The sequence below is a fragment of the Jatropha curcas genome, chromosome 6 (assembly GCF_041381405.1).
Source record: "Jatropha curcas cultivar XTBG-Jc1 chromosome 6, XTBG_Jcur_1.0, whole genome shotgun sequence".
In the NCBI taxonomy this organism is placed as follows: domain Eukaryota; kingdom Viridiplantae; phylum Streptophyta; class Magnoliopsida; order Malpighiales; family Euphorbiaceae; genus Jatropha; species Jatropha curcas.
This window is the reverse complement of record NC_143156.1, coordinates 29,602,488-29,626,653: the sequence shown is the minus strand read 5'-3', so window position 1 is coordinate 29,626,653 and position 24,166 is coordinate 29,602,488. Positions and strand designations below refer to the sequence as shown.

At 32.4% G+C, this 24,166-nt stretch overlaps 3 protein-coding genes across 4 annotated transcripts; 1 reads left to right on the top strand and 2 right to left on the bottom strand.

Annotated features, from left to right (window-relative positions):
* Nucleotides 1–1,652: 1,652 nt before the first annotated feature.
* ESK1 (trichome birefringence-like protein (DUF828)) lies at nt 1,653–4,643 on the bottom strand. 2 transcript variants are annotated; one of them, XM_089723019.1, is made up of 6 exons: nt 4,514–4,643; nt 3,809–4,386; nt 3,446–3,617; nt 2,915–3,114; nt 2,674–2,832; nt 1,653–2,329 (listed from the first exon to the last, which is right to left on the bottom strand). In XM_089723019.1, exons 2-6 carry the CDS (start codon nt 4,336–4,338, stop codon nt 1,981–1,983), a joined length of 1,410 nt encoding a protein of 469 aa, XP_089579145.1. In that variant the 5' UTR covers nt 4,339–4,386; nt 4,514–4,643; the 3' UTR covers nt 1,653–1,980. The 2 variants fall into 2 exon arrangements, with proteins under 2 accessions (XP_089579145.1, XP_089579144.1); XM_089723018.1 differs by lacking the exon at nt 4,514–4,643 and having other exon boundaries at nt 3,809–4,421.
* Nucleotides 4,644–6,095: 1,452 nt separating this feature from the next.
* On the bottom strand, nt 6,096–8,268 carry LOC105646079 (2-oxoglutarate (2OG) and Fe(II)-dependent oxygenase superfamily protein). Its single transcript, XM_012231847.4, has 2 exons — nt 7,456–8,268; nt 6,096–6,581 (listed from the first exon to the last, which is right to left on the bottom strand). The coding sequence occupies exons 1-2, from the start codon at nt 8,242–8,244 to the stop codon at nt 6,258–6,260; spliced, it is 1,113 nt and encodes a 370-aa protein (XP_012087237.1). The 5' UTR covers nt 8,245–8,268; the 3' UTR covers nt 6,096–6,257.
* A 3,859-nt stretch (nt 8,269–12,127) lies between these two features.
* On the top strand, nt 12,128–23,692 carry LOC105646089 (transducin family protein / WD-40 repeat family protein). Its single transcript, XM_089722821.1, is given in 23 exon segments — nt 12,128–12,548; nt 12,670–12,754; nt 13,100–13,153; nt 13,335–13,426; nt 13,552–13,655; nt 13,954–14,029; nt 14,490–14,946; nt 16,182–16,511; nt 16,918–17,097; nt 17,200–17,298; nt 17,391–17,463; nt 18,410–18,537; nt 18,658–18,952; nt 19,038–19,255; nt 19,335–19,459; nt 19,617–19,734; nt 21,476–21,531; nt 21,646–21,739; nt 21,824–22,013; nt 22,096–22,164; nt 22,246–22,346; nt 22,425–22,487; nt 23,245–23,692. Coding segments are annotated over 23 exon segments (3,402 nt in total). The 5' UTR covers nt 12,128–12,261; the 3' UTR covers nt 23,353–23,692.
* Nucleotides 23,693–24,166: the final 474 nt, after the last annotated feature.

Sequence of the window (24,166 nt, the reverse complement as noted above, 5' to 3'; positions counted from 1 at the left end):
TCAAATGTGGTCTTGATTGTGAATAATTGACTATTGAGGTATCAACTAATTATAGATATTAAGTGTAGAGACCATTATATAATTCCTATTTCGTTAAAGGACCGAAATAGGAATTGTATTAACCCTACAGGTATATAAAGGTCGTGGTCCCCAGAGGAGTTGAATACGATTCAGTTTTACGTTCCTTTCGTATTGCTTCCGCTAAATCGATTCTTCAATTCTCTGGAAGGCTGCAAACCTAATTTTATACATCAAGATCGACGAACAACGATGTCAGGTACGCAACCTTTTCTTATTCAATCTATTTTGTTGAATCTAGTGGTTTGCACGATCTAGGTTATTATTGAATTATTTGAGATTAATTCTTAACAGCAGAGCCCCTTTGAACCTCCATTTGAGCTGCGCTCCTACATGCAAAGGTAAGGTGATAATGCTTGGGGAACTATTAAAGCTTTATTGCAATTTTTTTTTTAAGTCAATGAATCTGTCTCTCTCTCTCTCTCTCTCTTTTCCATGTTCATTTTTAATGCACTTTCTTGGATTTGGAGAGCTTGCTGTTGCTTTACCATTTGAATTCCGTTGGAAGGTTTGGCTTTTCTAAGCCTTTTTTAAGTGTCATGCACTAACATCGTGATTAGGGTCCGTTAGAGATAGGGGTGTGCAAAAAAGTTGGGTCTATATTTTATGTCCTTGGTTTGATTCGGTTTAAACCGAATCGACCGTTTGCTCACCCCTACGTTAAACACCTTAGAAAGCCAATTCCACATATGATTCTAACCATCACTCATATATGAATAATGAATTAATGTGAACAAATTCAAAGAAAATGTGAGTTTCAATCTCAGAATATTCATTATGTTAAATGGATTTTGTTGTAAATATATGCAAATATTCAAATCATTAAACCTATACAGTCAATTTGAAGATTGGGCTAGCAATACAGCAGGGATAGCCCATTAAACCTGTACAGTTGATTTGAAGAGCCAGTGAAGGCCTTGCAGAAAGTAAGAAACTAAGGGCAGAGGGTTTGAAAAGCCCATAACCTAAGCTACAATTCTAAATAAATTAAATTAAAATTAAATGCAAATGTAACAAATGGTGAATAATTTTTTTTCTTTTATCATGTTTATCATAATTTAACAAACATGCACACATAATTTTAAAATCTTAATCTTTTAAAAAAATAGAATATATTTTTCAGGTTCTTGTGTCTTAGCATCAATTTGTTTTTATTATATTAGAATTTAAAAAAAAAAAAAAAAAAGATGTTAAGACTTCAAATTCTAAAATTCACATACATTCAGACAAAAGCCTATATTTCTTGCTTGTACCATAATTTATCAAAGCATCACAGAAATGCATTTGCCTATAGCACATAAATTTCTACCATTCTGAGGAGATTGCTTTCATTTTTGAGGCAAAGAGAACCTAGAATATAAAAATATCCAAATTTAGCTTTACTAAAAGCAAAGTATAAGCTTTAGGCTTTTGATTATAATAGCAAGAAACATGTCTCCCTCTCTCTTACAAATTTCCTTAAATTCTTACACTCATATTTAAGGAATATAGATCCCAATTCAGAACAAATGAAAAAGACGAACAAACTAAAATATACACAAGAAAAAAAAAAAAAAAAAAAAGAATAGCCAAGATAGTTGCATTGTACATACATTTTTGTTTTTTTTTTTTTTTTACTTTATTAATTTGGATTATACAATTCAAATTACAAGTATATCCAATTTGTCCAATTTTTTCATCTTAGGCATGTTTTTGACCCATTACCACAAAATTTCCATGTCTAATAAGCTTCCCACCTCAGTCAAGTAAAGTTGTGGATGATGAGAACCTAAAATTCAAGCTATAAAAAGCTAAAAAGAGGAAATTTAGGGAAAAAATTACAAGAAGAACACATTTATAAAGGAAAAAAATGAAAAGACAAAAAAAAAAAAAAAAAAAAAGAGGGGTGCGGTTCTTCAAAGGTCATGAGCGAGAAATGATACGCGTGTAAAGAAATTCATTCCACGTGTCAGGTAATCCAGGTAAACACCAATGAATACAGTCCGCGTAGGTCGCCGGATCAGCTTGCTGCTCCGGTGTTAGCATCTTGCCTTGGCGGATAGTGTAGACTGAGGTATGTGCATCTTTTCTAAACTCTGAAAGAGTAGTGATATTGATAAAATGAACAGGCACTTTCATTGATTTTGTCACATTTGCTGCTATAACAAGTAACCTCCGGTCTGTGCCCACATTCAAACGGCTTGTCGTATTGAGAACTGGAGTTGTCTCCTTTGCACATTTTATCCCATCTGGATTATCCCAATCCAAGCTCCTATTAATTCAAATAAATAAATAAATAAATCAATTTTATAAATATACAATGATTAGTGGGTAACCCACCAGAGATTATATACTTACGTATATTATATATATGTTAAATCAGTACGTACTAATCATAAAACCAACATCAACCACCAAGAATCACCTAATATATACCTAATTGCACAAAAATTTCTTGTCTCCATTAAACAAATTTGAATTAAAAAATTAAAAAATTGCTTATTAGTTAAGTTAATAGTCCTTGTTGGGCCATCAATTTGACTGATATTAACTAAGATTAAGCAATTAATATTAAAAAAGAAAACTCATAATAAGAATTTAAGAAAAGATAATTACTTGATATGTAGAGGAGACATGCTACTAAAGAAGACAGTGGTTCGATTAGCATCTATATTTTCATCTACCCATTTAGACCATGTATTCAAAACTCTCTGATAAGCTACCGGCCGTTGGATCTCATCATACTCAGTGGCTCCTTCATCGAACGACCCACGTCTAATTAACAAAGAAAATAATAAATGAAATCAACTCGAATCAAAAAAATAAAAAACACCCAATTAAGCATATATATACTTACAGAACTTTCATATTTGCAGTGTTCATCCACCAAATGTATGTGTTAAAAATCAAGTAATCCACATTTTTCCAATTAACACCATGTTTATTGATTGATTCTGGATTGATTATACGGTTCAAAATACTGTGCATTTTCGGATCATCCGAATTTGACTCCACAAGAAATGGGGCCCAATAGAACTCTATTGTCGAGTTGTAATCCTGTAAAACAAGAATCAAATCAACTAATATCAAAATATCAAAAATGTAATATAAATTATATATGTATGCTCTTGCTTTCTTGTTTCTTATAATCGTAAGTATGAAAAGGATAAAATGATATGCATGTGACGTAATTTTGCATGGCCAATCACAGTCTTCGTGAAGTTATATAGTAAGGAAAAGTAATTAGGGATATAACAAATCGCTAATCTAAGTATTAATTACTCAAAAGAAAAGCTAGAAAAAGTAATGATTCCTTTCATTAATGTTATCATTAAGAGCATAAAGATAATTAACACTAAAATTAAGATAAAAAATTAAAAGTGGGTACCTCCATAGTGAAAATAGCAAGAGAACCTTCCTTCCTCCATGTCTTCCTACCAGGAGGAATCACAGATTGAACCAAACAAATCATTGATTCCCATTGATTTCGGTTTAATGAGTCTCCAACAAACATAAGCCTTTTATTCCTTAGCCTTTTTAGCAATGCCCTTGGCTTGTACCTTTTAACACAAACAAAAACAAAATCTGGTAAAAACCCATTTCAAGAAAAGGTCCAAAAACTTTTCAAGAATCTATCAAATTAACCCTAATTTTTTCACCCAAAGCAAGAAAATACTCTAACCGCGTACATAAAAAGAAAATTTTCAAGAATCTATCAAAATGATACCCTGCTTTCTAATTTTCGACTTACTTTGGCAACGAACAATCTCTAGGTTGCCATTTCCATTTCTGAAACAAAGAATCTTTTCTTCCATTTCTAAGGCAAGTCACTTGTGCAGTAAGGAACTCACATTCATCTTCTTTATACAAAGGCCTTGTCTCATTATCAAAAACCCATTGCCCTGTAAAAAGATCACATTCTTCTGGTGGCAATTCAATGTCATCTTCTTCTTCATCTTCATCAATTACAGGCAACTCAAATTTCTGTTCATCGTCTTTAACTGCAGCAATAATGGAATTATTGGGATTTTCATCAGATTCTCGAGTTTCTTGATCGTGAGGTTCTTCAAGCGAAGTTCTTGAACTTAAAGAAGAAACGGTAGTTTCTTGAACTGAATGTTCACGTTTTAATGGCTCTTCTTGAATTTCTTGATTTTTAGGCCAAGAAAATGGAAATTCTGCCATGGACTTAACGTCTTCATTATACATGAAGACTCCAAAGAGAAAAACAGAGAAAACCACAACAAAAACAGAAAGATTGTTGCTTTTCTTGTGCTTCATGGCTACCGTGACAGAGGAAAACAGAGGACCTGCTTTTCTTTTCGATAGCTGCATTAGACAAGTGGAATTGATGAGAGAAAAGAGGGGAGAGATATGGAAATATAAAAGAACAACATTGAGCAAGATAAGAAAAAGACTAATAGAGAGAGAGAGAGAGAAAAAGTTAGAAACTTACAATAGAATTAGGGTTTTTTTCTTTCTTTAATTTTGTGTTAGTTCAATATGGATTTGGTGAGAAGGGTTTTTCTTCAAGAAACTGCAGAGTTAGGCTACTGGTGGAGGGAGAGTTGTCTTTCTCAATTTTTTATTTATTTATACTTTTTGTTAACTACTTGCCTTGGAACCCTCTCTTGTTCCAACAGTTTCTTTGAAAGGGTGAGAAGAGTGATTTCAAAGTTTAAGTTGGTCTTTGTCTAAGAAAATTTTGTAACAAAAAAGGGACGTTGTGGTTGATGGTATATAGTAAATATGGTAGACCATACGTTATTTTCTCTTAGATGTCAATTAGGAATAACCATCAATCTAAGAAGTATGTACATCAAATGGTTAAGTGTCTATATCTGAGATGGGTGCATATAAGAAGTATGTACATCAATCTAATAAAACTGAATTATCAATAAAATCAAATTGAACCGCATTGATTCAATTTTTTTTTTTAGATTTTAGAATATTTTTTGGATAAATCAATTTGTATTTTTAATTTTTGCTTTAATAAAAAATGAAATAGATCAAATTGAATTAGTTGATTTTAAAGATTGTTATCCAGTTGTATAGAAAATATAAAAGATTATCAAGGTGGTCAAACCTCACCAAATCATCACTTCAAGTGTCAATGTTTAAAGTTGGTGCAAAATGAAATTAATAAAATTATTTCCTTATTTTTAAAATTATTGAACCTTCTACCTTATATATGATCAGAAGCATGTGGTACTTCTTTGTCCCCAACAACTATCAATTTAAGTCCAGTTGATGCATTATTAAGTCTCTTTTTATTAATTAATTAATGATGAAATATGGTTTTGAGGGGCCAAATAGTAAAAAACCCATATCCAAATCATTAGTAACTTTATGTTTGAGAAAAGTAAAGGCTAAGAAAACCCTTTTTATCCTCTACTAGTGACTACACAAACATGATCATACTCTTCTTGTGTACTTTGTTCTTTCTTTTCTGGTTGCTACATCACTTTTTTTACAAGTTAAGGCAACTGTAACACACTGCTACAAGGTTTCCTTCAAAAGAGTCTTTAATGGAGATATTTATTACAGTCTGTTTCTGATTCTTATAGCTACCCATTTCTCCAACTGTCACAATCAATTGCTTCTGTTATTTCTGTTGCTTTCAGGGTCTATTAGACTGAACTAAATCTTGTTCATATTGGTTCACTCTATTAAGGGTAAATCGTTTTAAACGAATATTTGCTTTATTCACGAGAATCAAACCCTCGGCCTCAAAAAATATTGTTTTCAACGAATATTTGCTTCATTGATGTAGGTTTTCTTTATTTATAAAAATAGACTTGAGTTCATTCCGTTGGTAGCATATAATTACTTTCAATTTGAAGAATATTAACATATGCATGATAAGTTTCACTGTTAGCTAGGCACAAGATAGTGAAAATATTGTGATATTCAATTTCATGTATAAAAAATTCAAAATGATTTGAATATCACATTCATTTAACACAAACCCAAACAATAAAATTAATATCTTCCGTCTGTTCACTAGTCAATCCTAAAAGCTGGACATCATCCCGAAATAAAAAAAAATATATATATATATTATGAGGGAAAAAAGAAAAAATACCAAAAGAAAAAGAAAAGGCAAAACAACTAAAAAGGAATACAAACATTAATATAGAAGTCATAAATTAAAGAACAAAAGATTAACTAAGAAAAAGAATATGGGACATAAAGATAAACTAGCTAGAAATGCGGTACTTATCAAGTGGGTCTTTGAAGAGGAGAGGCTCATGATAAACTTTCCATGCATAATCCTCAAAAGAAAATGAGCTAAACAATCTCTCTTCTTTCTTGCCATGTTCTTCATCTTCTTCTTCCCTAATTTCATTTCCATTATCGTCATGGTAGCCATTAACTGTCTCATCAGGAAGAAGAGGAGAGACAGTGCTTTCTGTAGGAAGAGTCAAAAGTAATGTCATTGATATGCATCTTGAACTGTTGCCATCTCCCATACATGCCAGTGGTCTTCCTCTTACTTTCTTCAAATTTCCATTGCTCCACACCTATATATGATTTTGTTAATTAATGAAGGAAATCAAATATTTTTAAAAATTAAAATAAATCATTTTTAACTAATTAACTTTGATTCATTAATACAGGAATCATCTGTATACAACCTTATATAGCGAGTTCGAATCTCCATCAGAAACCAAATAGTAAGCATTCTGTTTTCTTCTAGTTGACGAAAGCTTTGAATTATTTATGCATCCTCGTTAAAAACAGAGGCCTTGTGTCTCATAAGGACAGCTGGGCCTATACATAAATATCTACCGCCTAAATTTTTTGAAGCGCAAAAAACATTGCATTCATCATTTGGCTCAAATTTTCAAAACTTACTTATTAGGTTACAAAAAAGCTGGAGCCCAAAAGTTCGAGCCAGATGCCATTCTTGTGGAATCCCTTAGCTATGCCGGGTCCACTTTGACCCATGTCTGAAAGAGCTCTGTGGGTAATACTAATAATGATTTTATTATTACCTTATCCTCTTAAAGAAGAAATAAAAAACATTAACAAAATGTCTATTTGTATACGTAAAATCTTTTTTTAATATAAAAATAATCGTGTTTGCGTTTCTATATGTGTAATCTCTTCATAAATTTTAAATTTAATCTCGTAAAAATAAAACGGTTTGGTTCAAACCTATTTTACTATTTGAATCATTTCGTTAATCAAAAGGATTATTATTGAAAAAAAGTTGTAAAATAATTCATTTTTATAAAATTTAAAATTAAAATTCATATTAGCTCAAATTTCTATATATACTCTTACTAATTAATATTTAACAAGAAAAAGCAATTAAAAGATTTTCCATATATACTCCTACTAATTAATAATTAACAAGAAAAATAAATTAAAAGTTAAAAACTAAAAACTCACCTGAGCAATATCGCCTACAGTAACCATAACCGAGTCCACTTGAGGTAAAACAGCAACCCAACCCGAATCCGCAAGCAATGAAAATTTCTGGATCCGGATTTGATATTGTAACCCGACTATATATGGATAAAAACCACCCGATATTGCAGGTTTATCCTCAGCATATGAGCCCTCGTGCACCACCATCAAAGAACAAATCTGGGTCGGATCTTCCTTTAACGGGTTCTCAAACCCTGCCGCACGAGAAAGCATTTCAATTATTTCCAACCCAACTTTCTCTAGAGACCGAGTTAACTCACGCAAAGAAGATAAACTCAACTCCGCTGACTCGGTTGAAAACTCTGCGTCCAGCCAAAACGACTCGCCGTTTCCATCTTCATCGTCTTCAAAACCTAGAGGCCAGTTTTTAGGGAAATACGATCCCTTTTGATCTCTCGTAAGCTTGAAAAGAGAGAGCGATTCTGATTCGGATGAGTTAACGAGTTGAGAAGTAATATTGTGATCAGTCAGTTGAAAGAAACCATCTTGAGAAGAGGCAGAGAGAAGAAGGTCAATAGAGTTTGGGTCGGAGAGGGAGATAAGAGAAGGAGAAGTAGGAGGAGCGGAGCGGCGAGTAGGAAGGGAAAGCTTAGGAGGGAGGCGGTGGAGGAGACGGGAGAGGGCGTCTGCGGCGGCGGAGGAGGATAGTTGGTTGCCGTTTGGTTGCGATGACGGCGTTGGTGGTGGAGCTGAGGTGGCGCTGTACATGTTTGGCAGATGCTGCTGTCGCTTCTCAGCTGAAGAAGCCATTAATAAATAATGGAGAGCAATGTGGACAGTTGATTACAGTGGTGCGTGCATAAATATACAGAGCCCGCGCATGTAACACGTGTGTGTTAAAATTTTAGATATCACACGTGTGTGTCAATTTTAGATATGATTTTTTTTTTTCAGGAAAGATTTCATATATGATTAATTAAGGTTGTATTGTTAAATATTTCTAATTGGAAAAAATTCAAATTATATAAGTTTAATTGGAAATGGAGTTTGATTATTAAGAAATAGTAAAATATAATTGAGTGTAACAAAAAAATTCAAACAAAATCGAAAATTGGATATCTAAAAATATATCTATGGTGAAAATTGAATACGAACAAATAACAAAATTATACTTATATATAAAAAAAGGTATATAAATATTTTTAAAAATATAAAAAAATTTTGGTATAAAAAAGAGGCGAAACTCAAAAGAAGTAACTATAAACACAGTTTTTTATTTTATTTTAGAGCTTATTCGATAAAGTTAATTAATTGCTTTAATAATTATTACTTATTATAATTATATTTGTCGGTATTTAATTAGATTTTCATCTGACATTAAAGATGATAATATTTAATAATCTACTTTCAAACTCTAAATACTATTACACTAATAAATCGTTCCATTAATAATCGATCCATTCAGTTTTTTAGCTGCCAGATGGCCGAGTTTAATAACATCGTTAATTAGAACAGGAGGAAAAAAAATACCACTTCACATAAATTAAAAAGACTGTTACATTATTCATATTTATATATATATATTTTTAATTTTTGGTGTTCTTTATTTTTCTAAAATAACATCATTGATTAAGAGTAATCACACAATGGAACTGGCAAAACATTAATGTGAGTTAAATTACATTTAAAAATATGGTAATTTGATAAAAATAGAATATGTAAAAGATGAGATACATGAATTACAATTAAAATTGAAATTGGAGATTAAGAGATAATAGATAAATATGGAAAGAATAAAATTATTTCCCCTTTAATAAATATCTTATTTTTGTTAAATTGTTATACCAACTCAAATTGACCTGTTATCACTATTTAATCATATAATTATTTTATTAAATTAATTATACCTAATTGATTTATTCCTCGAGTCATTTTTATACCTAAAAAAAAATCTATCTTATACGTGTCATAAAGTAATAACGACACGTTGTATGTTGCAATTCAATTTGCAACTATAAAATATGGAATCACTTTATTGGTATTCTAATACTATAATTTTTTATTGCACGCCCAACCTGTTTAAGGCTGTGTGTAAGAGTTGAAAATAAAATTCAAAAGCATTAAGGCACAGTAAAATAAAAACAATATTTTTTTTTAGTCATCCGTATTTAATATTCACTGATTTAATCAATCTGGATTCACATCAGACAAGTTAATAAAGAATAAACACCAATTCGGATTCATGTGAAGCAAGTCTATAAAGGGTGCAAATATTCAAATTCATTGGTTTAATTCATCTAGATTGACGTTGAGTAATTCTATAAAATACATAAAACATTATCTTCCGAGTGTTTAAGAGTCATTTATGTCTAAGATTTCTAGTTAAAGAGAAAGACATCTCTTTCATTTCATCTCACCATTCGAAATCATAAAAATATTAATTATTTTAAAAAAAATTATTGTACTTATAATATATAAGTCTACATTAGTATATTTTGATATGTGAGTCCATATAAAGGGTTCAACATCTCACGTCATTGCGGGATACTATCATCAATGCTAATACCTAAAATAAGTAAATAAATAAATTAATTGTAAATGTGTTGATGCAAATTTTCGGCTTGATTAACGCTTTGTAGTTTGAAAATTACTATCATATATATTGAAAATGGTTGCTTTATTCCCATTTTTTCTTATTTTCTTTTAAATTTTTAAATATGTTAAAAGTTAAAATTAAAAATGTAATATCATATATTATTTTTTATCAAAAATAAAGCAAAATTGATAAAAAATAAGCATTTATTCTATCATATTTGAATAATCACAATCTTATCTATATTTTTTATTAGACACACAAAATGACAATGACAAATATAATTAAGTTTTCTTTATTGTTTTTTTTTTATTTATAGGCCAAGCCATGAAAATGAAACAGCACCTATACGAAACACATGGGAGCTGCCAAATTAGATTGGCAAGGATTGACGATTATAATTAATTAAATTAGGTTTAGGATATTCAAATTTTCATTACTTTAATAATTGCATAATAAAATCATGTGAATTCTCATAATAAAAAATAATACACGCAATACTAACTTTTCAAATTAGCTCCGATGGATGGTCTACAGTCTCTATACACCTGTGAAGTTTCTATTTTTTTTTGCTTTTAGAATTTATAGAATTTTTATTTATTTTTTTATATTTTGATTGGATTACTTAAAATATTTTTTTTAAGTTTAAGAATTACTATTTATTTATAAGACTTGTGAATTTAAAAATCTAACGAAACAGTATATACATTTACCAGTAAGCTATGCCTTGATGTGAAAATATTTAGCCATATTAATTATATATAAATTAACATTAATGGAAAATTTATTGTACTACACTACTATCTTTTAATTAGTTATTATATTTATTATTTCGAGATATTTATCTAAGTTTAAATTTAGTATTTAATTTTATAATTTATATCCAATGTTTATCTACCTGTATATATTTAGTATCTTTCTCTCTATATATAATATCTTTCTATGTCTATATTTATATCTAAATCTATTATTTTTTTTGAATGTTAGTTGCATATTGTATACTCCTTGTACTTGCTTACGATATATTTTTTTCATATATATATATATATATATATATATATTGTTTATATTAATTATTAGGTCAATAATTAAAAAGAAATTTCAACTTTAATACTTTTTACAATTTTTGCCAATTTTTTAATTTTAGAAATTGACAGTTTTAGGGTGTATTTTATTTTCATAATAATTGTAGCCTGTGTATAACTATTGTCTAAATCAACTAACATGACTATTAAAATTAATAATGTTAACCCTTATATGATGATCAACACCGAGGATTGTTGCTCAGTTGATAAAATTAAAAAAAAATTAACCAATATTGAAAAAAATATCAAAGTTGAGAAATTCTTTATTATTTAACCAATTATATTTATTTATTGTTGCTCAATCCTTTTAAGAATGGATGTAAACAAATCGAACTGAATTGGATTTGTTAAATTCAAGTTCAACTCAATAACAATATACTTAGACCTCAAAAATTAAGTTAAAGTTCCTGTCTTTTAAATTTGTAATTATACAAAAAAATATATTTATAGCATTAAATTTTTATCATTGAGTAGGCTTTTGAAGTAATTCGACGACTTCATTCAAAAGTTCAAGCTAGATTTATTTATTAAATGAACTTAAAAATTTTAAAATTTGAACTTAACATGTCAATTCAAATGAAATTTTCTCAAATTAACTAGCAAATTGATTCATTTACAACTCTAAGTACGAGTAGATAGAATTTTAGTGATATTTCTTTCCTCCACTCGCATTGCATATCATCTATATCTACATAATTTTTACTCTTTCATTTCCAGGCTTGTCCCTTGGGTCCAATTCTATGGGCTTTTTTTATTAATTTGGCCCAAATATGCCTGGGCCTGGCGGTTCATTAACTTTGCAATAGGCTAAAACCACCACCTATATAACCCATTGTTTCGGGCATATCATATATATGAAAGAAATACGGTCGTTTATGACTCATGACTCATGAGAATCCACTAGTTCTGTCGTTTATGTCGTACGGCCATTTCAGAAATGCTATACGAACAAAACGACATCTTCGGCAAAATGAAATGGGCCCCACACACACTCTTTTATTAACAACTAACAAACGACCAGTCATCAGCTTCGCATCAAAAAACCAAAACAAAAGCAAATGAAAATCTGGTGATCATCATCTTCAATTTCATGAAATAAATGCAATTCCAAGCGAGAAACAGAAAGGAACACTTACTCCTCGTTTCACCATGCTCGCTAAGTTATTTCACAAAAACACCGACGATCAGCCACCGTCATCGGCAGCGGCTGCTCAGGTGACAATCGTTAATTTCTGATATAATTAAGTGGGGGAAGAAAATGAGACATTTTAATGAATTTATCAGAAATTAATTCTTCAATTTTGTTTGTGTTTATTGATGAAGATTTTGAGACCTGAAGATATAAATCCACGTATTGATGTTCACTATGGGATTCCTGCCACTGCTTCTATTATAGCTTTTGATCCTGTTCAAAGCCTTTTGGCTGTTGGAACTCTGTAAGTCTGTTTATTTTAATTTTCTTATTTAGTTAGTTAGGAAAACCAACTTCAACTTTTTAAGCTGAGTTCTTCTTTTTTTCCTTTTTTATGGTTTAATTTTCCTCCCTACTTGCTGCAGAGATGGTAGGATAAAAGTGATTGGTGGTGATAACATTGAAGGGCTTCTTGTGTATCGTAAGCAAATACCTTTTAAGAACTTGGAGGTGTGTGAGCACAAAACCAATTACCTGTTTGATGGATTCTTGTTTCTATTTTTGGCAATTTTCTTGTATGTTTTGCTTTGCAATTTTAGTTATTTCCTCTGAAATCACAAGCAGAATCCTCCTTTAAGAGGAGTTTCTAGTATAAAATTTTGAGGTTGTTAGTTGAATATGACTAAGGGGTGCCATTTGTAATTGATTGCTCCGAGTAATAAATTATCCACAAATATCCCTTGTTGAAGCTCTTGAATATGGTTAAGTGAAGCTTCTTGCTAGTTATGATTATGTGCTTCTTAGTTTGGCAATTTTGAGTACAATATACTGAGCTTTTTTTTGTACATTTTACAGTTCCTACAAAACCAAGGTTTCCTAGCCAGCATCACTGCTGAAAATGAGATTCTGGTAATTTATTCGTTGAAGCTATGGTTGTTGAACACTGTTTTACTGCTAGCTATTATTTGCATTCTTGTTTCATGTCTTTAGCATCTGTATTGATTTCTCTTTGTTTTGCATTTTTTAATGAGTATTTTTACCCTCACTGACTTATATGATTGGTTTATTAACAATTTTTTGACATTGGCAGGTGTGGGATTTAGAGCAAAGGCTACTGGTTTCTACTTTGCGATGGGAGTCAAATATAACAGCATTCTCTGTTATTTGTGGCCTGAGTTACATGTATAATACCTGGAAATAATAATATTATATAGTATTCCCACTTGGGATTTGACTTTATTGACTGCAAATGCATGTGAAATTTTAGTATAACTCGATTGATAAACTTTGTCACATCATCACTTTAGGTATGTCGGAGACGAGTATGGGATGGTGTCTGTGTTAAAATATGATGCTGAAGCCGCAAAAGTTGTACTACTTCCATATTATGTTCCTGCAGATTCAATAGCTGGTAATTATTTCATTTATTTGACTTGTTTGATTAAGTTTGAATAGAGTGCCTCCCCTTCAAATTCAATGGGTGTCTTCATTTATCAGTACTTCAACTTCATTCAAGTATCAGTTTTCAGATTAATTCCTTTTAAATTGATGATTAGTTACTGGTAAGGTTGTGATTTTCATGGTACAATGTGGCATGGTGTTAATTTTTGTCTTACTTTGTAGTCACCTCATTGTGTACATGTGCACATGTGCTTACCTGCTTATTTCTGTATTGTTACTTGGTCTCACATTTTTGTTTAATTTCACAGAAGCATCTGGGATGTCCTCCCCTAATCATCACTCTGTTGTTGGACTTCTCCCTCAACCTGCATCTCGAGGAAATAGGCAAGACAAACTTCTTTTCAATGTTTTTCTTCCCAATATACAAATAATATTTTCCTGGTTTTTATAAATTTGACTGATTACAATTTATCTACTAGCATTGAACATAGTAATCTTCTGAGATAATAAATATCTGCATCTAGAGGCATATGGGACTGGATACTGCTCTTTAAGCTAACATGTGACTCAATAAATGTGGACTGGTAATTATGCTATTGCTTTAGAAAAAGTTTTGTTGAAGCAGGTTCTATAAACAGAGATTCAGACTACACAGACATACACATATCAGAAGAATTTCTGTCATTTATCTTGTGTGTGTGTGTGTGTGTGTGTGTGTGTGTGTTATGTTGCACGCATGTCCCTATATATATATATATATATCCATATCTGGATACTTTTTCTGGGAATGCACCCATATTAATCTTCTTCTTGATGCACTTCAAAGAATTTCTATCCTTTACAGGTTGTTGATTGCATATGATGATGGATTGATTATTCTCTGGGATGTTTCTGAAGATAAAGTTATTCTAGTTAAAGGCAATAAAGATCTTCAATTGAAGAGTAAAACACTGGCTGGTTTTCACAAAGGCATGGGAAATAACCTTTCTGATGATATATCAGAATATGAAAGGGTGGAGAAAGAAATAAGCTCTCTGTGTTGGGCATCTACTGATGGCTCAGTTCTGGCTGTTGGTTATGTTGATGGAGATATAATGTTGTGGAACCTATCAGCTACTGCTTCTGCAGATGAGAAAGCTGAAAATTTATCAAAGGATGTTGTTAAGTTGCAATTATCTTCAGCCGACAGAAGACTCCCAGTTATTATTTTGCATTGGTCTGGAAAAGGTTCAAGTGATGATTGTCGTGGTCAACTTTTTATATATGGTGGAGATGCAATTGGGTCTGAAGAGGTTCTAACGGTGGGGATTTCCAACTCAGATTAGGTTACAATTTTTGAAAGCTAATATGTTCTAATAGAAATCATCAGGAAGTGTGCCTTATATCAGTTATTTGTGGCTACCTAAAATCCTAAGATGAATGCTAAGGAATTTAATTTCATTGGGGAAACAGTTGCGGAGTGTAATTTGAGGCCTAATAAAAAAAATACAAATCATTGTCATTTTTCAAATTTTGATGAGAGATTTTAGATGCAGCAACCCTCAGATGCCAAAAATCTCTTACACATTTCATCAAACAATTCATAAGCTTTATATATTTTCCTTTCACTAGAATACTCATTGATCATGGATTATACAACTAGGAAGCATCCCATCAAGCTGCATCTTCTTCTACAACTCAAAGCATTTAAGCGCTTTCTAGAGAAGGCATTGATCTTAACTGTACAACTATATTGATTAGAAACTGAACCTGGTTGAATGGAAAAGAGCTTGCTCTCTAGAGCAGGATTGAACATAAAGATCAACTATTGTCTTGTAAAGGAGGGACTGATTGTTGGGCTTTGATTAGGTTAGAGATGGATTATTTTAGATGGAAGAAAAGAGATTGACTTGGTGAAGAAGAGGAGATTTGATTACATTAGTTAGAGAATGGGAGATTCAGTTTGAGGTTTAGCATCTAATGGTGATATAGAAGAGAGGAAGCAGGAGTGGGGAAGAGAGAGGGGGAGGGAAGAGGGAAAAAGATAGGAAACAACAATTTAAAGTGTTTTACTTAATAAACTTGATCTGTTGGTTAAATTGCAACTAATCTGGCTAAAATTCTTGTAATTTTAAAGGTTTGGACAAAATTGGAAAAAAATATAAGGATTTTTATTTTTTGGTTTATTAGGCCATAATTTATATCTGAATTTGTCTGAGGTATAAGGAAAGGAAGTCATTTAACCTGAATGGAAATCAGTGTAATACAGCATAAAAGCTTTTGCGTACTTTCCTAATATGCCAATGTGGTATTCTGTTTACACAATTTTCTTCTGTGCATATTTTGTTTTCTATATTTAGTTAGTGTTTTATAAATTTCAATGTTGTTATAGTCGATTTCAGTACCCGTGCTAGTTTTTCGCATCTGTTGTGGCAAGATTTTAGATTTCTCATTAATTTAATAATTAAATCCAACAATTAGTCTCCTAGTCATTTTGTTTTTAAATTTGTTCAGCTTTTTTGATGTGCATATTCTATTAACAATACGTCTTTTACAGATAATAAGCATTGATTGGTCTTCTGGGATAGAAACCATTGAGTGCATTGGGCGCATAGATCTTACTCTTAATGGTTCTTTTGCTGATATGGTTTTATTACCAAGTGATGGTGTTAGCAAAACCAAAGGCACCTTAATATTGACAAATCCCGGACAGCTGCATTTCTATGATGGTGCTTGCTTAGCTTCCTTAATGTCCCAGCAACAGAAACAAAATTCTGTTTCTTCAGTGCAGTATCCCATGGTCGTACCAATTGCTGAACCATACATGACTGTGGGAAAGCTGGGTTTGGTAAATGGAGTTGGGCAGTTCTCAAAGGCTCTTTTTAAGGTATGCCATTCTTTTCTTCATTCCTCATTGCTGCACTATCAGGCAGTAGACAATCATGCCTCAGAGGCGGGCTAGGCTTAGAAGAAAATGAAAAGTATTTTCAACTTTCGTGATGTCTTATTTTGCATTCTATGAAGTGGGAAAGAAGTAAAGTTGTTTTTTGCAAAGTGGTCATTTAATTTCTACTTTCCTTGTATTTTTCCTAAGAATCATTTTCTTGCAAAAGCTTCCCAACTATCAATTGGAGTCTTGAGTTATCTTGTTGACTGGTTAGTTTCCACTCCAAAAGTACAAGTCACAAGTTCCAATAAATCTTTGTTTTCTATTATATTGGTATATTTAGTAAAGTTGTTTCTCCCACCCTTTTGGAATTTTTCTATTAGAAATTTTCTGCTGCAAACTTCAGGTAGCACATACACCAAGAATTATGGATTGGCCTTTGACTGGTGGTGTTCGTAGCCAGCCTCTTGATGCTGAAAATTATCAGGTTGAGAGAGTATATGTAGCAGGTTACCAGGATGGATCTGTCAGAATATGGGATGCCACACTTCCAATTTTTTCACTTGTTTATGTTTTGGGGCCTGAGGTTAGTACTTTGTTACAGGTGAAAGGTTTCAATATTGTGGACTCACCATCTTTGCTTCTTTGACAATATTGATCAAAAGCCCAAATTTTCTTTTATGGACAGGTGAAAGGTATCAATATCGATGGTGCAAGTGCATCAGTATCTACATTGGAATTATGCTCGTTCACTTTGACTTTAGCTGTTGGCAATGAACTTGGTATGGTAAGACTTGAATTTTGCATGTGTGCCTTGTTTTTTACGGTTTTCAAGATTTGATGCTTGTAGTGATTGTATGTCTATTTGAGAGTATGTAGGTTCATCTATATAAGCTGACGGGGAGTGCAAATGAGACAAGTTTGCACATTGTCAAAGAAACTGAAAAGGAAGGTATCATATATCTTTGAATTTCTTTGCATTGGATATCATGTGTCTTTATTAGTGAATTTCATTTAGAAAACATTTTTAAGAAACTTGAAACCGTTCTGACAAGTTTGGTTTTGAGAACTGATTGAGGAATTACTGACCATGAGATATTGGAGAGTTGGTGTTTTAATATTCTTAGACAGATCTAATAGCTAAATAAGATTTAAGTAGCTGTCATGTCATGGCACAATGGTACCATGCCACTATGGAGCATTTATAGGATGTCTAACTAAGAGCTACTTTTCTTTTCTTCATAACTATTTCCACCAGAGAAGAGTTCGTTGTATATCTTGAAAAAAAAAAAAAAAAAGAGAGAGAAACAGAGAAAGCACTGTACCCATTTCTTAATCACTCATCCGAGCAACCATTGAAGGTTGGTTGATCAGCCATTGAACCTATAATTGCCAGTATAAGTTATAGAGACTTTGAAGTTAAATTCATTAAAATGTTTGCCAATAACATTCAAAAGACAATGTTGTTCCACACCCAATGCTCTCACATAATATATTTGGTGCTCTCTAAAATATATTTTTTTGTGAAGAAGTTTAAGAACAGTTGTGAGGTTTCTTTCTGAAGATTGGATAATTTGTGTGTTTATTTTCCTTCTTTTAATGTTTGTTTCGGATTAGCTGGTTCATCTTACAACAAACTTGAACTAAGCAGTAAGATTTCATTGGGGATTTGTTGCTGAATTGAGCATGAATTTGAGGAATTTCTTCTTTCCTTTGCCAACAGTTGATGATATAACAACTAGAACTAATGTATTTTGCACTGGCGCTAGATAAGTTGCTAATTTGTTTGCCAATGACATTAAATCAAAGTTATTTTGTGGTGTCTGATGATATGTCGACCAACAATGCATGACATTTTTTCTTCTTCTCATCTTAATTACTTATTGGTAATTGTGCAGTCCACACTTTGCACCAAGGGGATGGGCCTCAATGCACAGCTGTCTTTTCCTTCCTCAATTCTCCTATATGCACCTTACTGTTTGCAAGTTTTGGAACTAGACTTGCTGTGGGATTTCAATGTGGCACGGTGGGAATCATCTGTTTTTTTTTTTCCTCTCATCTCATTAGTCTTAGCTGAATTGTCACCTGATAAGCCAAGATGTTAAACAAATGAGTCTGAAGGAGATTTTTCAATTTGATATTTCAGGTGGCAATGCTTGATTTAAGTACATTGTCAGTGTTATTTCTTACTGACACTGTACCCAACTCTAGGTCACCTATTAAGTCTCTGGCTATGAAATCGTTTTCCAATACTGTCAGTGTAATAAGTAATTCAGAGGACGTTGAATCCAAAAGTAAGGCAGATCATATGAAGTCAGAAGTGTTCATTATGACCGAAAATGCACATATTGTTGTTCTAGATGACAATACTGGCAGGATAGTCTGCTCTCAATCATTACAATCTGAAAAGGAATTGACTGTAATTTCTATGCATATCATAGGTGAGTATTTTTCATCTGGGCAGAGACTAAATTTTTTTTTCTGCCTTAAAGTTTTTTGTGGATTTCTGAGAAACTGTCTATGCAGAGAGTGGCAGCCAAAAATATTCAATTAACTTGACCCAGAAAAATGGAACCCAAAGTGAACCGGATCAAAGAAATGCTAACTCCGGAAGTACTTCACTTAAACTTGACGGTGAAACCTCTGCCAAAACAGCCTATTCCAGGCAGAACATAGAGAATTTTCTTCTTCTGGTTTGTTATGAGGATGCATTGCACTTATACTCTATGAAATCTCTGAAGGAGGTACTTTTGATAATACCCATTTTCATTTTCAACATTTTTGTATCTCCTATTTCCGACAAGTGAAACTTTCTCATTTTAGGGTGATAGGAATCCCATTCACAAGGTGGACCTTTTGAAACAATGTTGTTGGACTACAACCTTCAAGAAGGATGAAAAAGAGTGTGGGCTCATTCTCTTGTATCAGACTGGAGTGATTGAAATAAGGTAAAGCACTCTTTGTACCTTTGCTTAATTTGATTGTGCAAAATGGCAAAACGTGATTGTATCTGACCTTTAGTGGAAATCGATGTCCTTGTTAATCTCACTACTAGTAATTGATAACAAGAAATCAGTTTTGAAATGGATGCAAATTGTTTGGCAGGTCTCTGTCAGATCTTGAAGTGGTGGGAGAAAGCTCTTTAATGTCAATTCTGAGGTGGAACTTTAAGACTAACATGGATAAGACAATATGTTCAAGTGATACCGCACAAATAATGCTGGTTTGTCCTTTTCTTTTCCTTCTTTGAAACTGATTAGTTCTTTCATTGTTTTCTATAATCAGGACCAGGGAAGATCCTGATTTATGATTGCCTGAATTATCTTCATGAATTTCATAGAGCTCACAGTGCTTTCTTTCTGTGTCTTGCTTTTTTCATGAATTAAATAAATAAAATGTCATATACCAATATTTGAACTCAATAAATTTGAAAATTAGTATGCCACTACTTGAAGGACTATTCATTTGAAACTTGATGAGATATCTCAATACTCTGCACTTTCTATACTTGTGTTCTCTAATTTGTCTTGACTTTTACACTTTTGGATATTGGAAATGTTTTTCTCTCATCTGCTCTTAAGAGTGGAATGAAGTTTTTAGCCTCAAAATCTACATGAAAACCTGCTAATATGATATACCTTATAAATATTTGGTGCTGGAGCCATGTGGACCACTTGTAGTCTCAAAGCGGTTGTATTGATTAGATTGATTCTCACCTTCATATCTTTACATGTGGTGAGGGTGGCCAGGTAAGTTTGGCTTGGGTGTAGATCTTCCCCTTTTGGATAATGAAAAAACATGAATTGGGCTTCATGTTAACTAGATGGCTGCATGGAAACTTGAATATAGGAAAATTTCCGGGAGAAAATGTCTTTTTAGGTAGGTAACTGAAATTTTATTGCGAAAACCAACCCAGTTGTAGGAGTTTTCCTGTATACAAGAATCAATGAGAAAATGCTTCCCCGTTTAATAAATCTCACCAAATTAGAGAAAAAACCTTGTGGATGAAACTTCCCACTCTCCACACTTTTTAAATAGAGCAAGGAGACAAACCAGATCACACTGGTTGGCGCAGAAGTTTCTGTTTTTAAAACCATTATCCCTATTGTTTCGTTTACAATACAATACCATCTTGGAATACCTCATAGTATTCTTCCACTAGTACATTGAGCAAAATTGTTCGTAGTTATAATTGGTAAAATAAGGAAGACAGGATAATGTGGGAAACTGATCGGTATTTTCACAGTTTATGCATGCTGCCTTATAAAATTAAAATATTGGAACTTGATGAAATAGACAGGCTGGAGGGAGTAATTCATATATCATTGTTGATTATTTCCATCCTCACCTGTTTTTTCAATGGAGTTCAGCAAACCTGTATGAGTGAGTGAGTGAGTGAATGAAAGCCAATTGAGTTGGATAACTACAATCCACTATGTACAAAAACACAATTGTCAGTGCCCATATAGGTTTCAGGCTCTTGGTCTAATTCTAAATATTTGTGAAAATTGAGCTTAAATGAAAATAATTGATGAAATATAAGGCTCAAAATAATTGAAACAGCTCCTGACAAATAGGATGATGAAGGTGTGCAAATTTATGAATGTTTTGCCAAACTTATTCCTGAGACTGCATGTATCTTCTCATGTATTTGTAGGGTGTTTAGATCTAAATGTGCTCCAGAGTTTCATTTCATATTTTTACATTGGAAGTTCTAGAATTTGTTTCCACAGATTGATATAATAGATGACTGGTAATATAGATTGCCCCTAGGACTTCCTTCCCATGTTTGTCATAATGCTACAAACTCATGTATCAAGATTGCAGTAGCAGAAATCCTAGGTTGAGCAACATAATTTTTGAGTTCACTTTAGTGTATCAGTATTCATTTTAACATCATCAATTTGGATATTGTAGCTTGGCGATAATAACTAACTTGATTGGCTGACATTGTTATATTGTAGGTAAATGCATGTGAATTTGCTTCTGTTTCTCTTCTGGGCACTGAAACTAGCTTCAGGTTCTCTCTCTCTCTTCTCCCCCTGCATCCACATTTGCTATGCAGTTATAAGCCTTGAACTTTAATCATGAAGATCCATTTCTTTTTTCTAAAAGAATTCTTTGCTAATATTAGGATTCCAGAGTCATTACCTTGCCTTCATGATAAAGTCCTTGCTGCTGCTGTTGATGCCACTGTCAGCTTATGTCCTACTCACAAGAAAACAGAGGTTGAAGTTTATCTTTTGGGCTTCCCAATCCTTATCTTTCTTTTCACATTGCGTCTGAATAATCCTTTAGTTTTGTGGCAACAGGGTGTTTCCTCTGGTATTTTGGGGGGTTTCATTAAGGGCCTGCAAATGGGCAACGTGCAGCACAGTGCAGATCCTCCTGAAGTTTGTAAGGATACCTTTGCGCATTTAGAGAGCATATTTTCCTATCCCCCATTCTTAAAGCCTTCAATGGACTTCTCAGATGACCAGAAAGTTTCGGATCTAAGCATAGGTTCTTTACCTGCTTCACCCATCTTCTTTTGTTCCCATCTGTATTGTCTTTTTCGCCCCTCATTGCTGCTGTTTTGTTGCAGATGACATTGATTTTGATGAGCCTCTTGTTGTCTTGCCCTCATCAGAGGCAAATAAGAAAGATACAAAATGTTTGACCTAAACCTCCTCATACTAAGGTATGTATTTTAACTTATGAATTGTGCTTAAGCAATCTTCTTGTTGCTCTGCAGCTAAAGGAACAGAAAAGGAAAGATTATTTGAGGGTGCATCTTCTGATTCAGAGCCAAGACTTAGAACAGCTGAAGAAATTAAAGCTAAATATAGGAAGGAGGTAATCTATAATATGAATAATCTCACTGGATTAATTTTGCGGCTTATATTTTTCTGACATGGTTGTCAATTTTCCCAGGATACTGCTGCTGCAGCTGCACAAGCGAAGGACAAGCTTGTAGAACGCCAGGAAAAGCTTCAGGTAGAGTTTCTCGTGGTGTCTTTTTTGTATATTTTGCTGGATGAAATGTTTCATGTAGGAACGTATTTCACCTTTACAACTATGTTTTTTTGAAACAATAGTCTTAATAGGAAGTTCAAGACTTGAACAACCAATGATTATGCTCCATATTCCTTGATTAGCTATATGCATTCATCCTTTTGGATCAATCCCAGTATGATCTCAGCCCCCATACCTAATTAAGGGATATCCTCGATTGATTAGAGTCAGTCCAGCATTTGAGACCATCTAAAAGGTGGCTGTAACCTTAAACTAATCAAATAATAGTCTCCTATGTGAAACTACTTGATTTGGAAATTAACTAAACATCTGTTACTTGTCCATTATTAATTTGTTGATAGAACCATAACTGAAGGTCAGTGAATAGATATACTATGTAGAATGCTAGACTTCAAATGCATGTTTATTTACTTATACAATAATAATTTGCTTGAGTTCTTGAAGATCAGAGAGCATAAGTGCTGATGATACTGCTAAGATTAGTTGAGCACTTCCATGTTTAAGTTTTAGTTTCTTCAATCGGTAACTTACGAGACTCCCACATAAAAATGGCTGTAACATATTAATCTAAGGTACATGCGGTGCTATAACCTATTTAGAACAAGAACATAGTTCCAAACATGCCCGTGGCCACCATCTTGATTAACATTCTTTTTTGTTTGTAAATGCTTGAATAATCTATTTAATTTTTATATATTCTATTTTATTATTAACCCAGAGGCTCAGCCAGCGAACCGAAGAGCTGCAAAGCGGGGCTGAAAACTTTGCATCAATGGCACAAGAACTTGCAAAACAAATGGAGAAACGTAAATGGTGGAACATATAATGGTGCTTTGGTACCTAATCAGTAATCATCCTCACTTTCCCAGAAACAGGTACTCATTGAAAAGTCTTCTATGGTCATATATCCTCAAGGATCTATAAGGCCTTTGGAGAGTAATATACCCAAAGATTATAATAATGTTTTCTTTATGGGTATTTTATTATATTTATATACCATTTATGGATATCATGACTGGTCAAAGTAACTAATGATCAATAATTCAATGCATGTAAATTGATCTTTCTCGTTTTTTCATTTGGATGGGGAGACCAACACAGTTTGCTTGTAACAAAAATTGTATTCTTTACCTAAATTGATTAATAAAATTATTTTCTCCCCCACATTTTTCATGCGTGGAAAGATATGATGGATACTGTATGATTGCGTGCGATATGCCGTCCAAAAGCTAGATATGATCTTATTAAGTGGTGTTTGTACAATTTTACTGTTAATGCCACTTTATGTGTTGATCAAAATAGTTTTTATTTATTTATTTATTTTTTTTATTTTAAATCTCCTAGTGGTCGGTACCCACATTCATGAACCTCTGTGATGTGGCCTGTGTTTCTTTTTATTATTATTATTATTATTAATTTTCCTCCTTAATTTTATAAAGTGTACTCTGTTAAAAATAAATTCTCACAAAAATTTGCCATACTTTTTTTTTTTTATTTTTTTTTTTATGAAAGGACAAAAATTTGCCGTACTTATGTTTAAGGTAAACACGTCCTTTATTAAATTTTTTGGTTAACTTGAGTTGGACTCATTTAATATACGTCTTAAATTTGTTTAATATATTAAAATACTTTGAATTTTA

Coding starts and splice junctions, on each gene's coding strand:
- ESK1 (XM_089723018.1), bottom strand. CDS start 4,392: ATGCAGCTATCGAAAAGAAAAGCAGGTCCTCTGTTTTCCTCTGTCACG. Junction 3,115..3,445: donor TTGCTATTTTCACTATGGAG/GTACCCACTTTT, acceptor CTTGTTTTACAG/GATTACAACTCGACAATAGA. Junction 2,330..2,673: donor ATGTCTCCTCTACATATCAA/GTAATTATCTTT, acceptor TTGAATTAATAG/GAGCTTGGATTGGGATAATC.
- LOC105646079 (XM_012231847.4), bottom strand. CDS start 8,244: ATGGCTTCTTCAGCTGAGAAGCGACAGCAGCATCTGCCAAACATGTAC. Junction 6,582..7,455: donor CTGTAGGCGATATTGCTCAG/GTGAGTTTTTAG, acceptor AATCATATATAG/GTGTGGAGCAATGGAAATTT.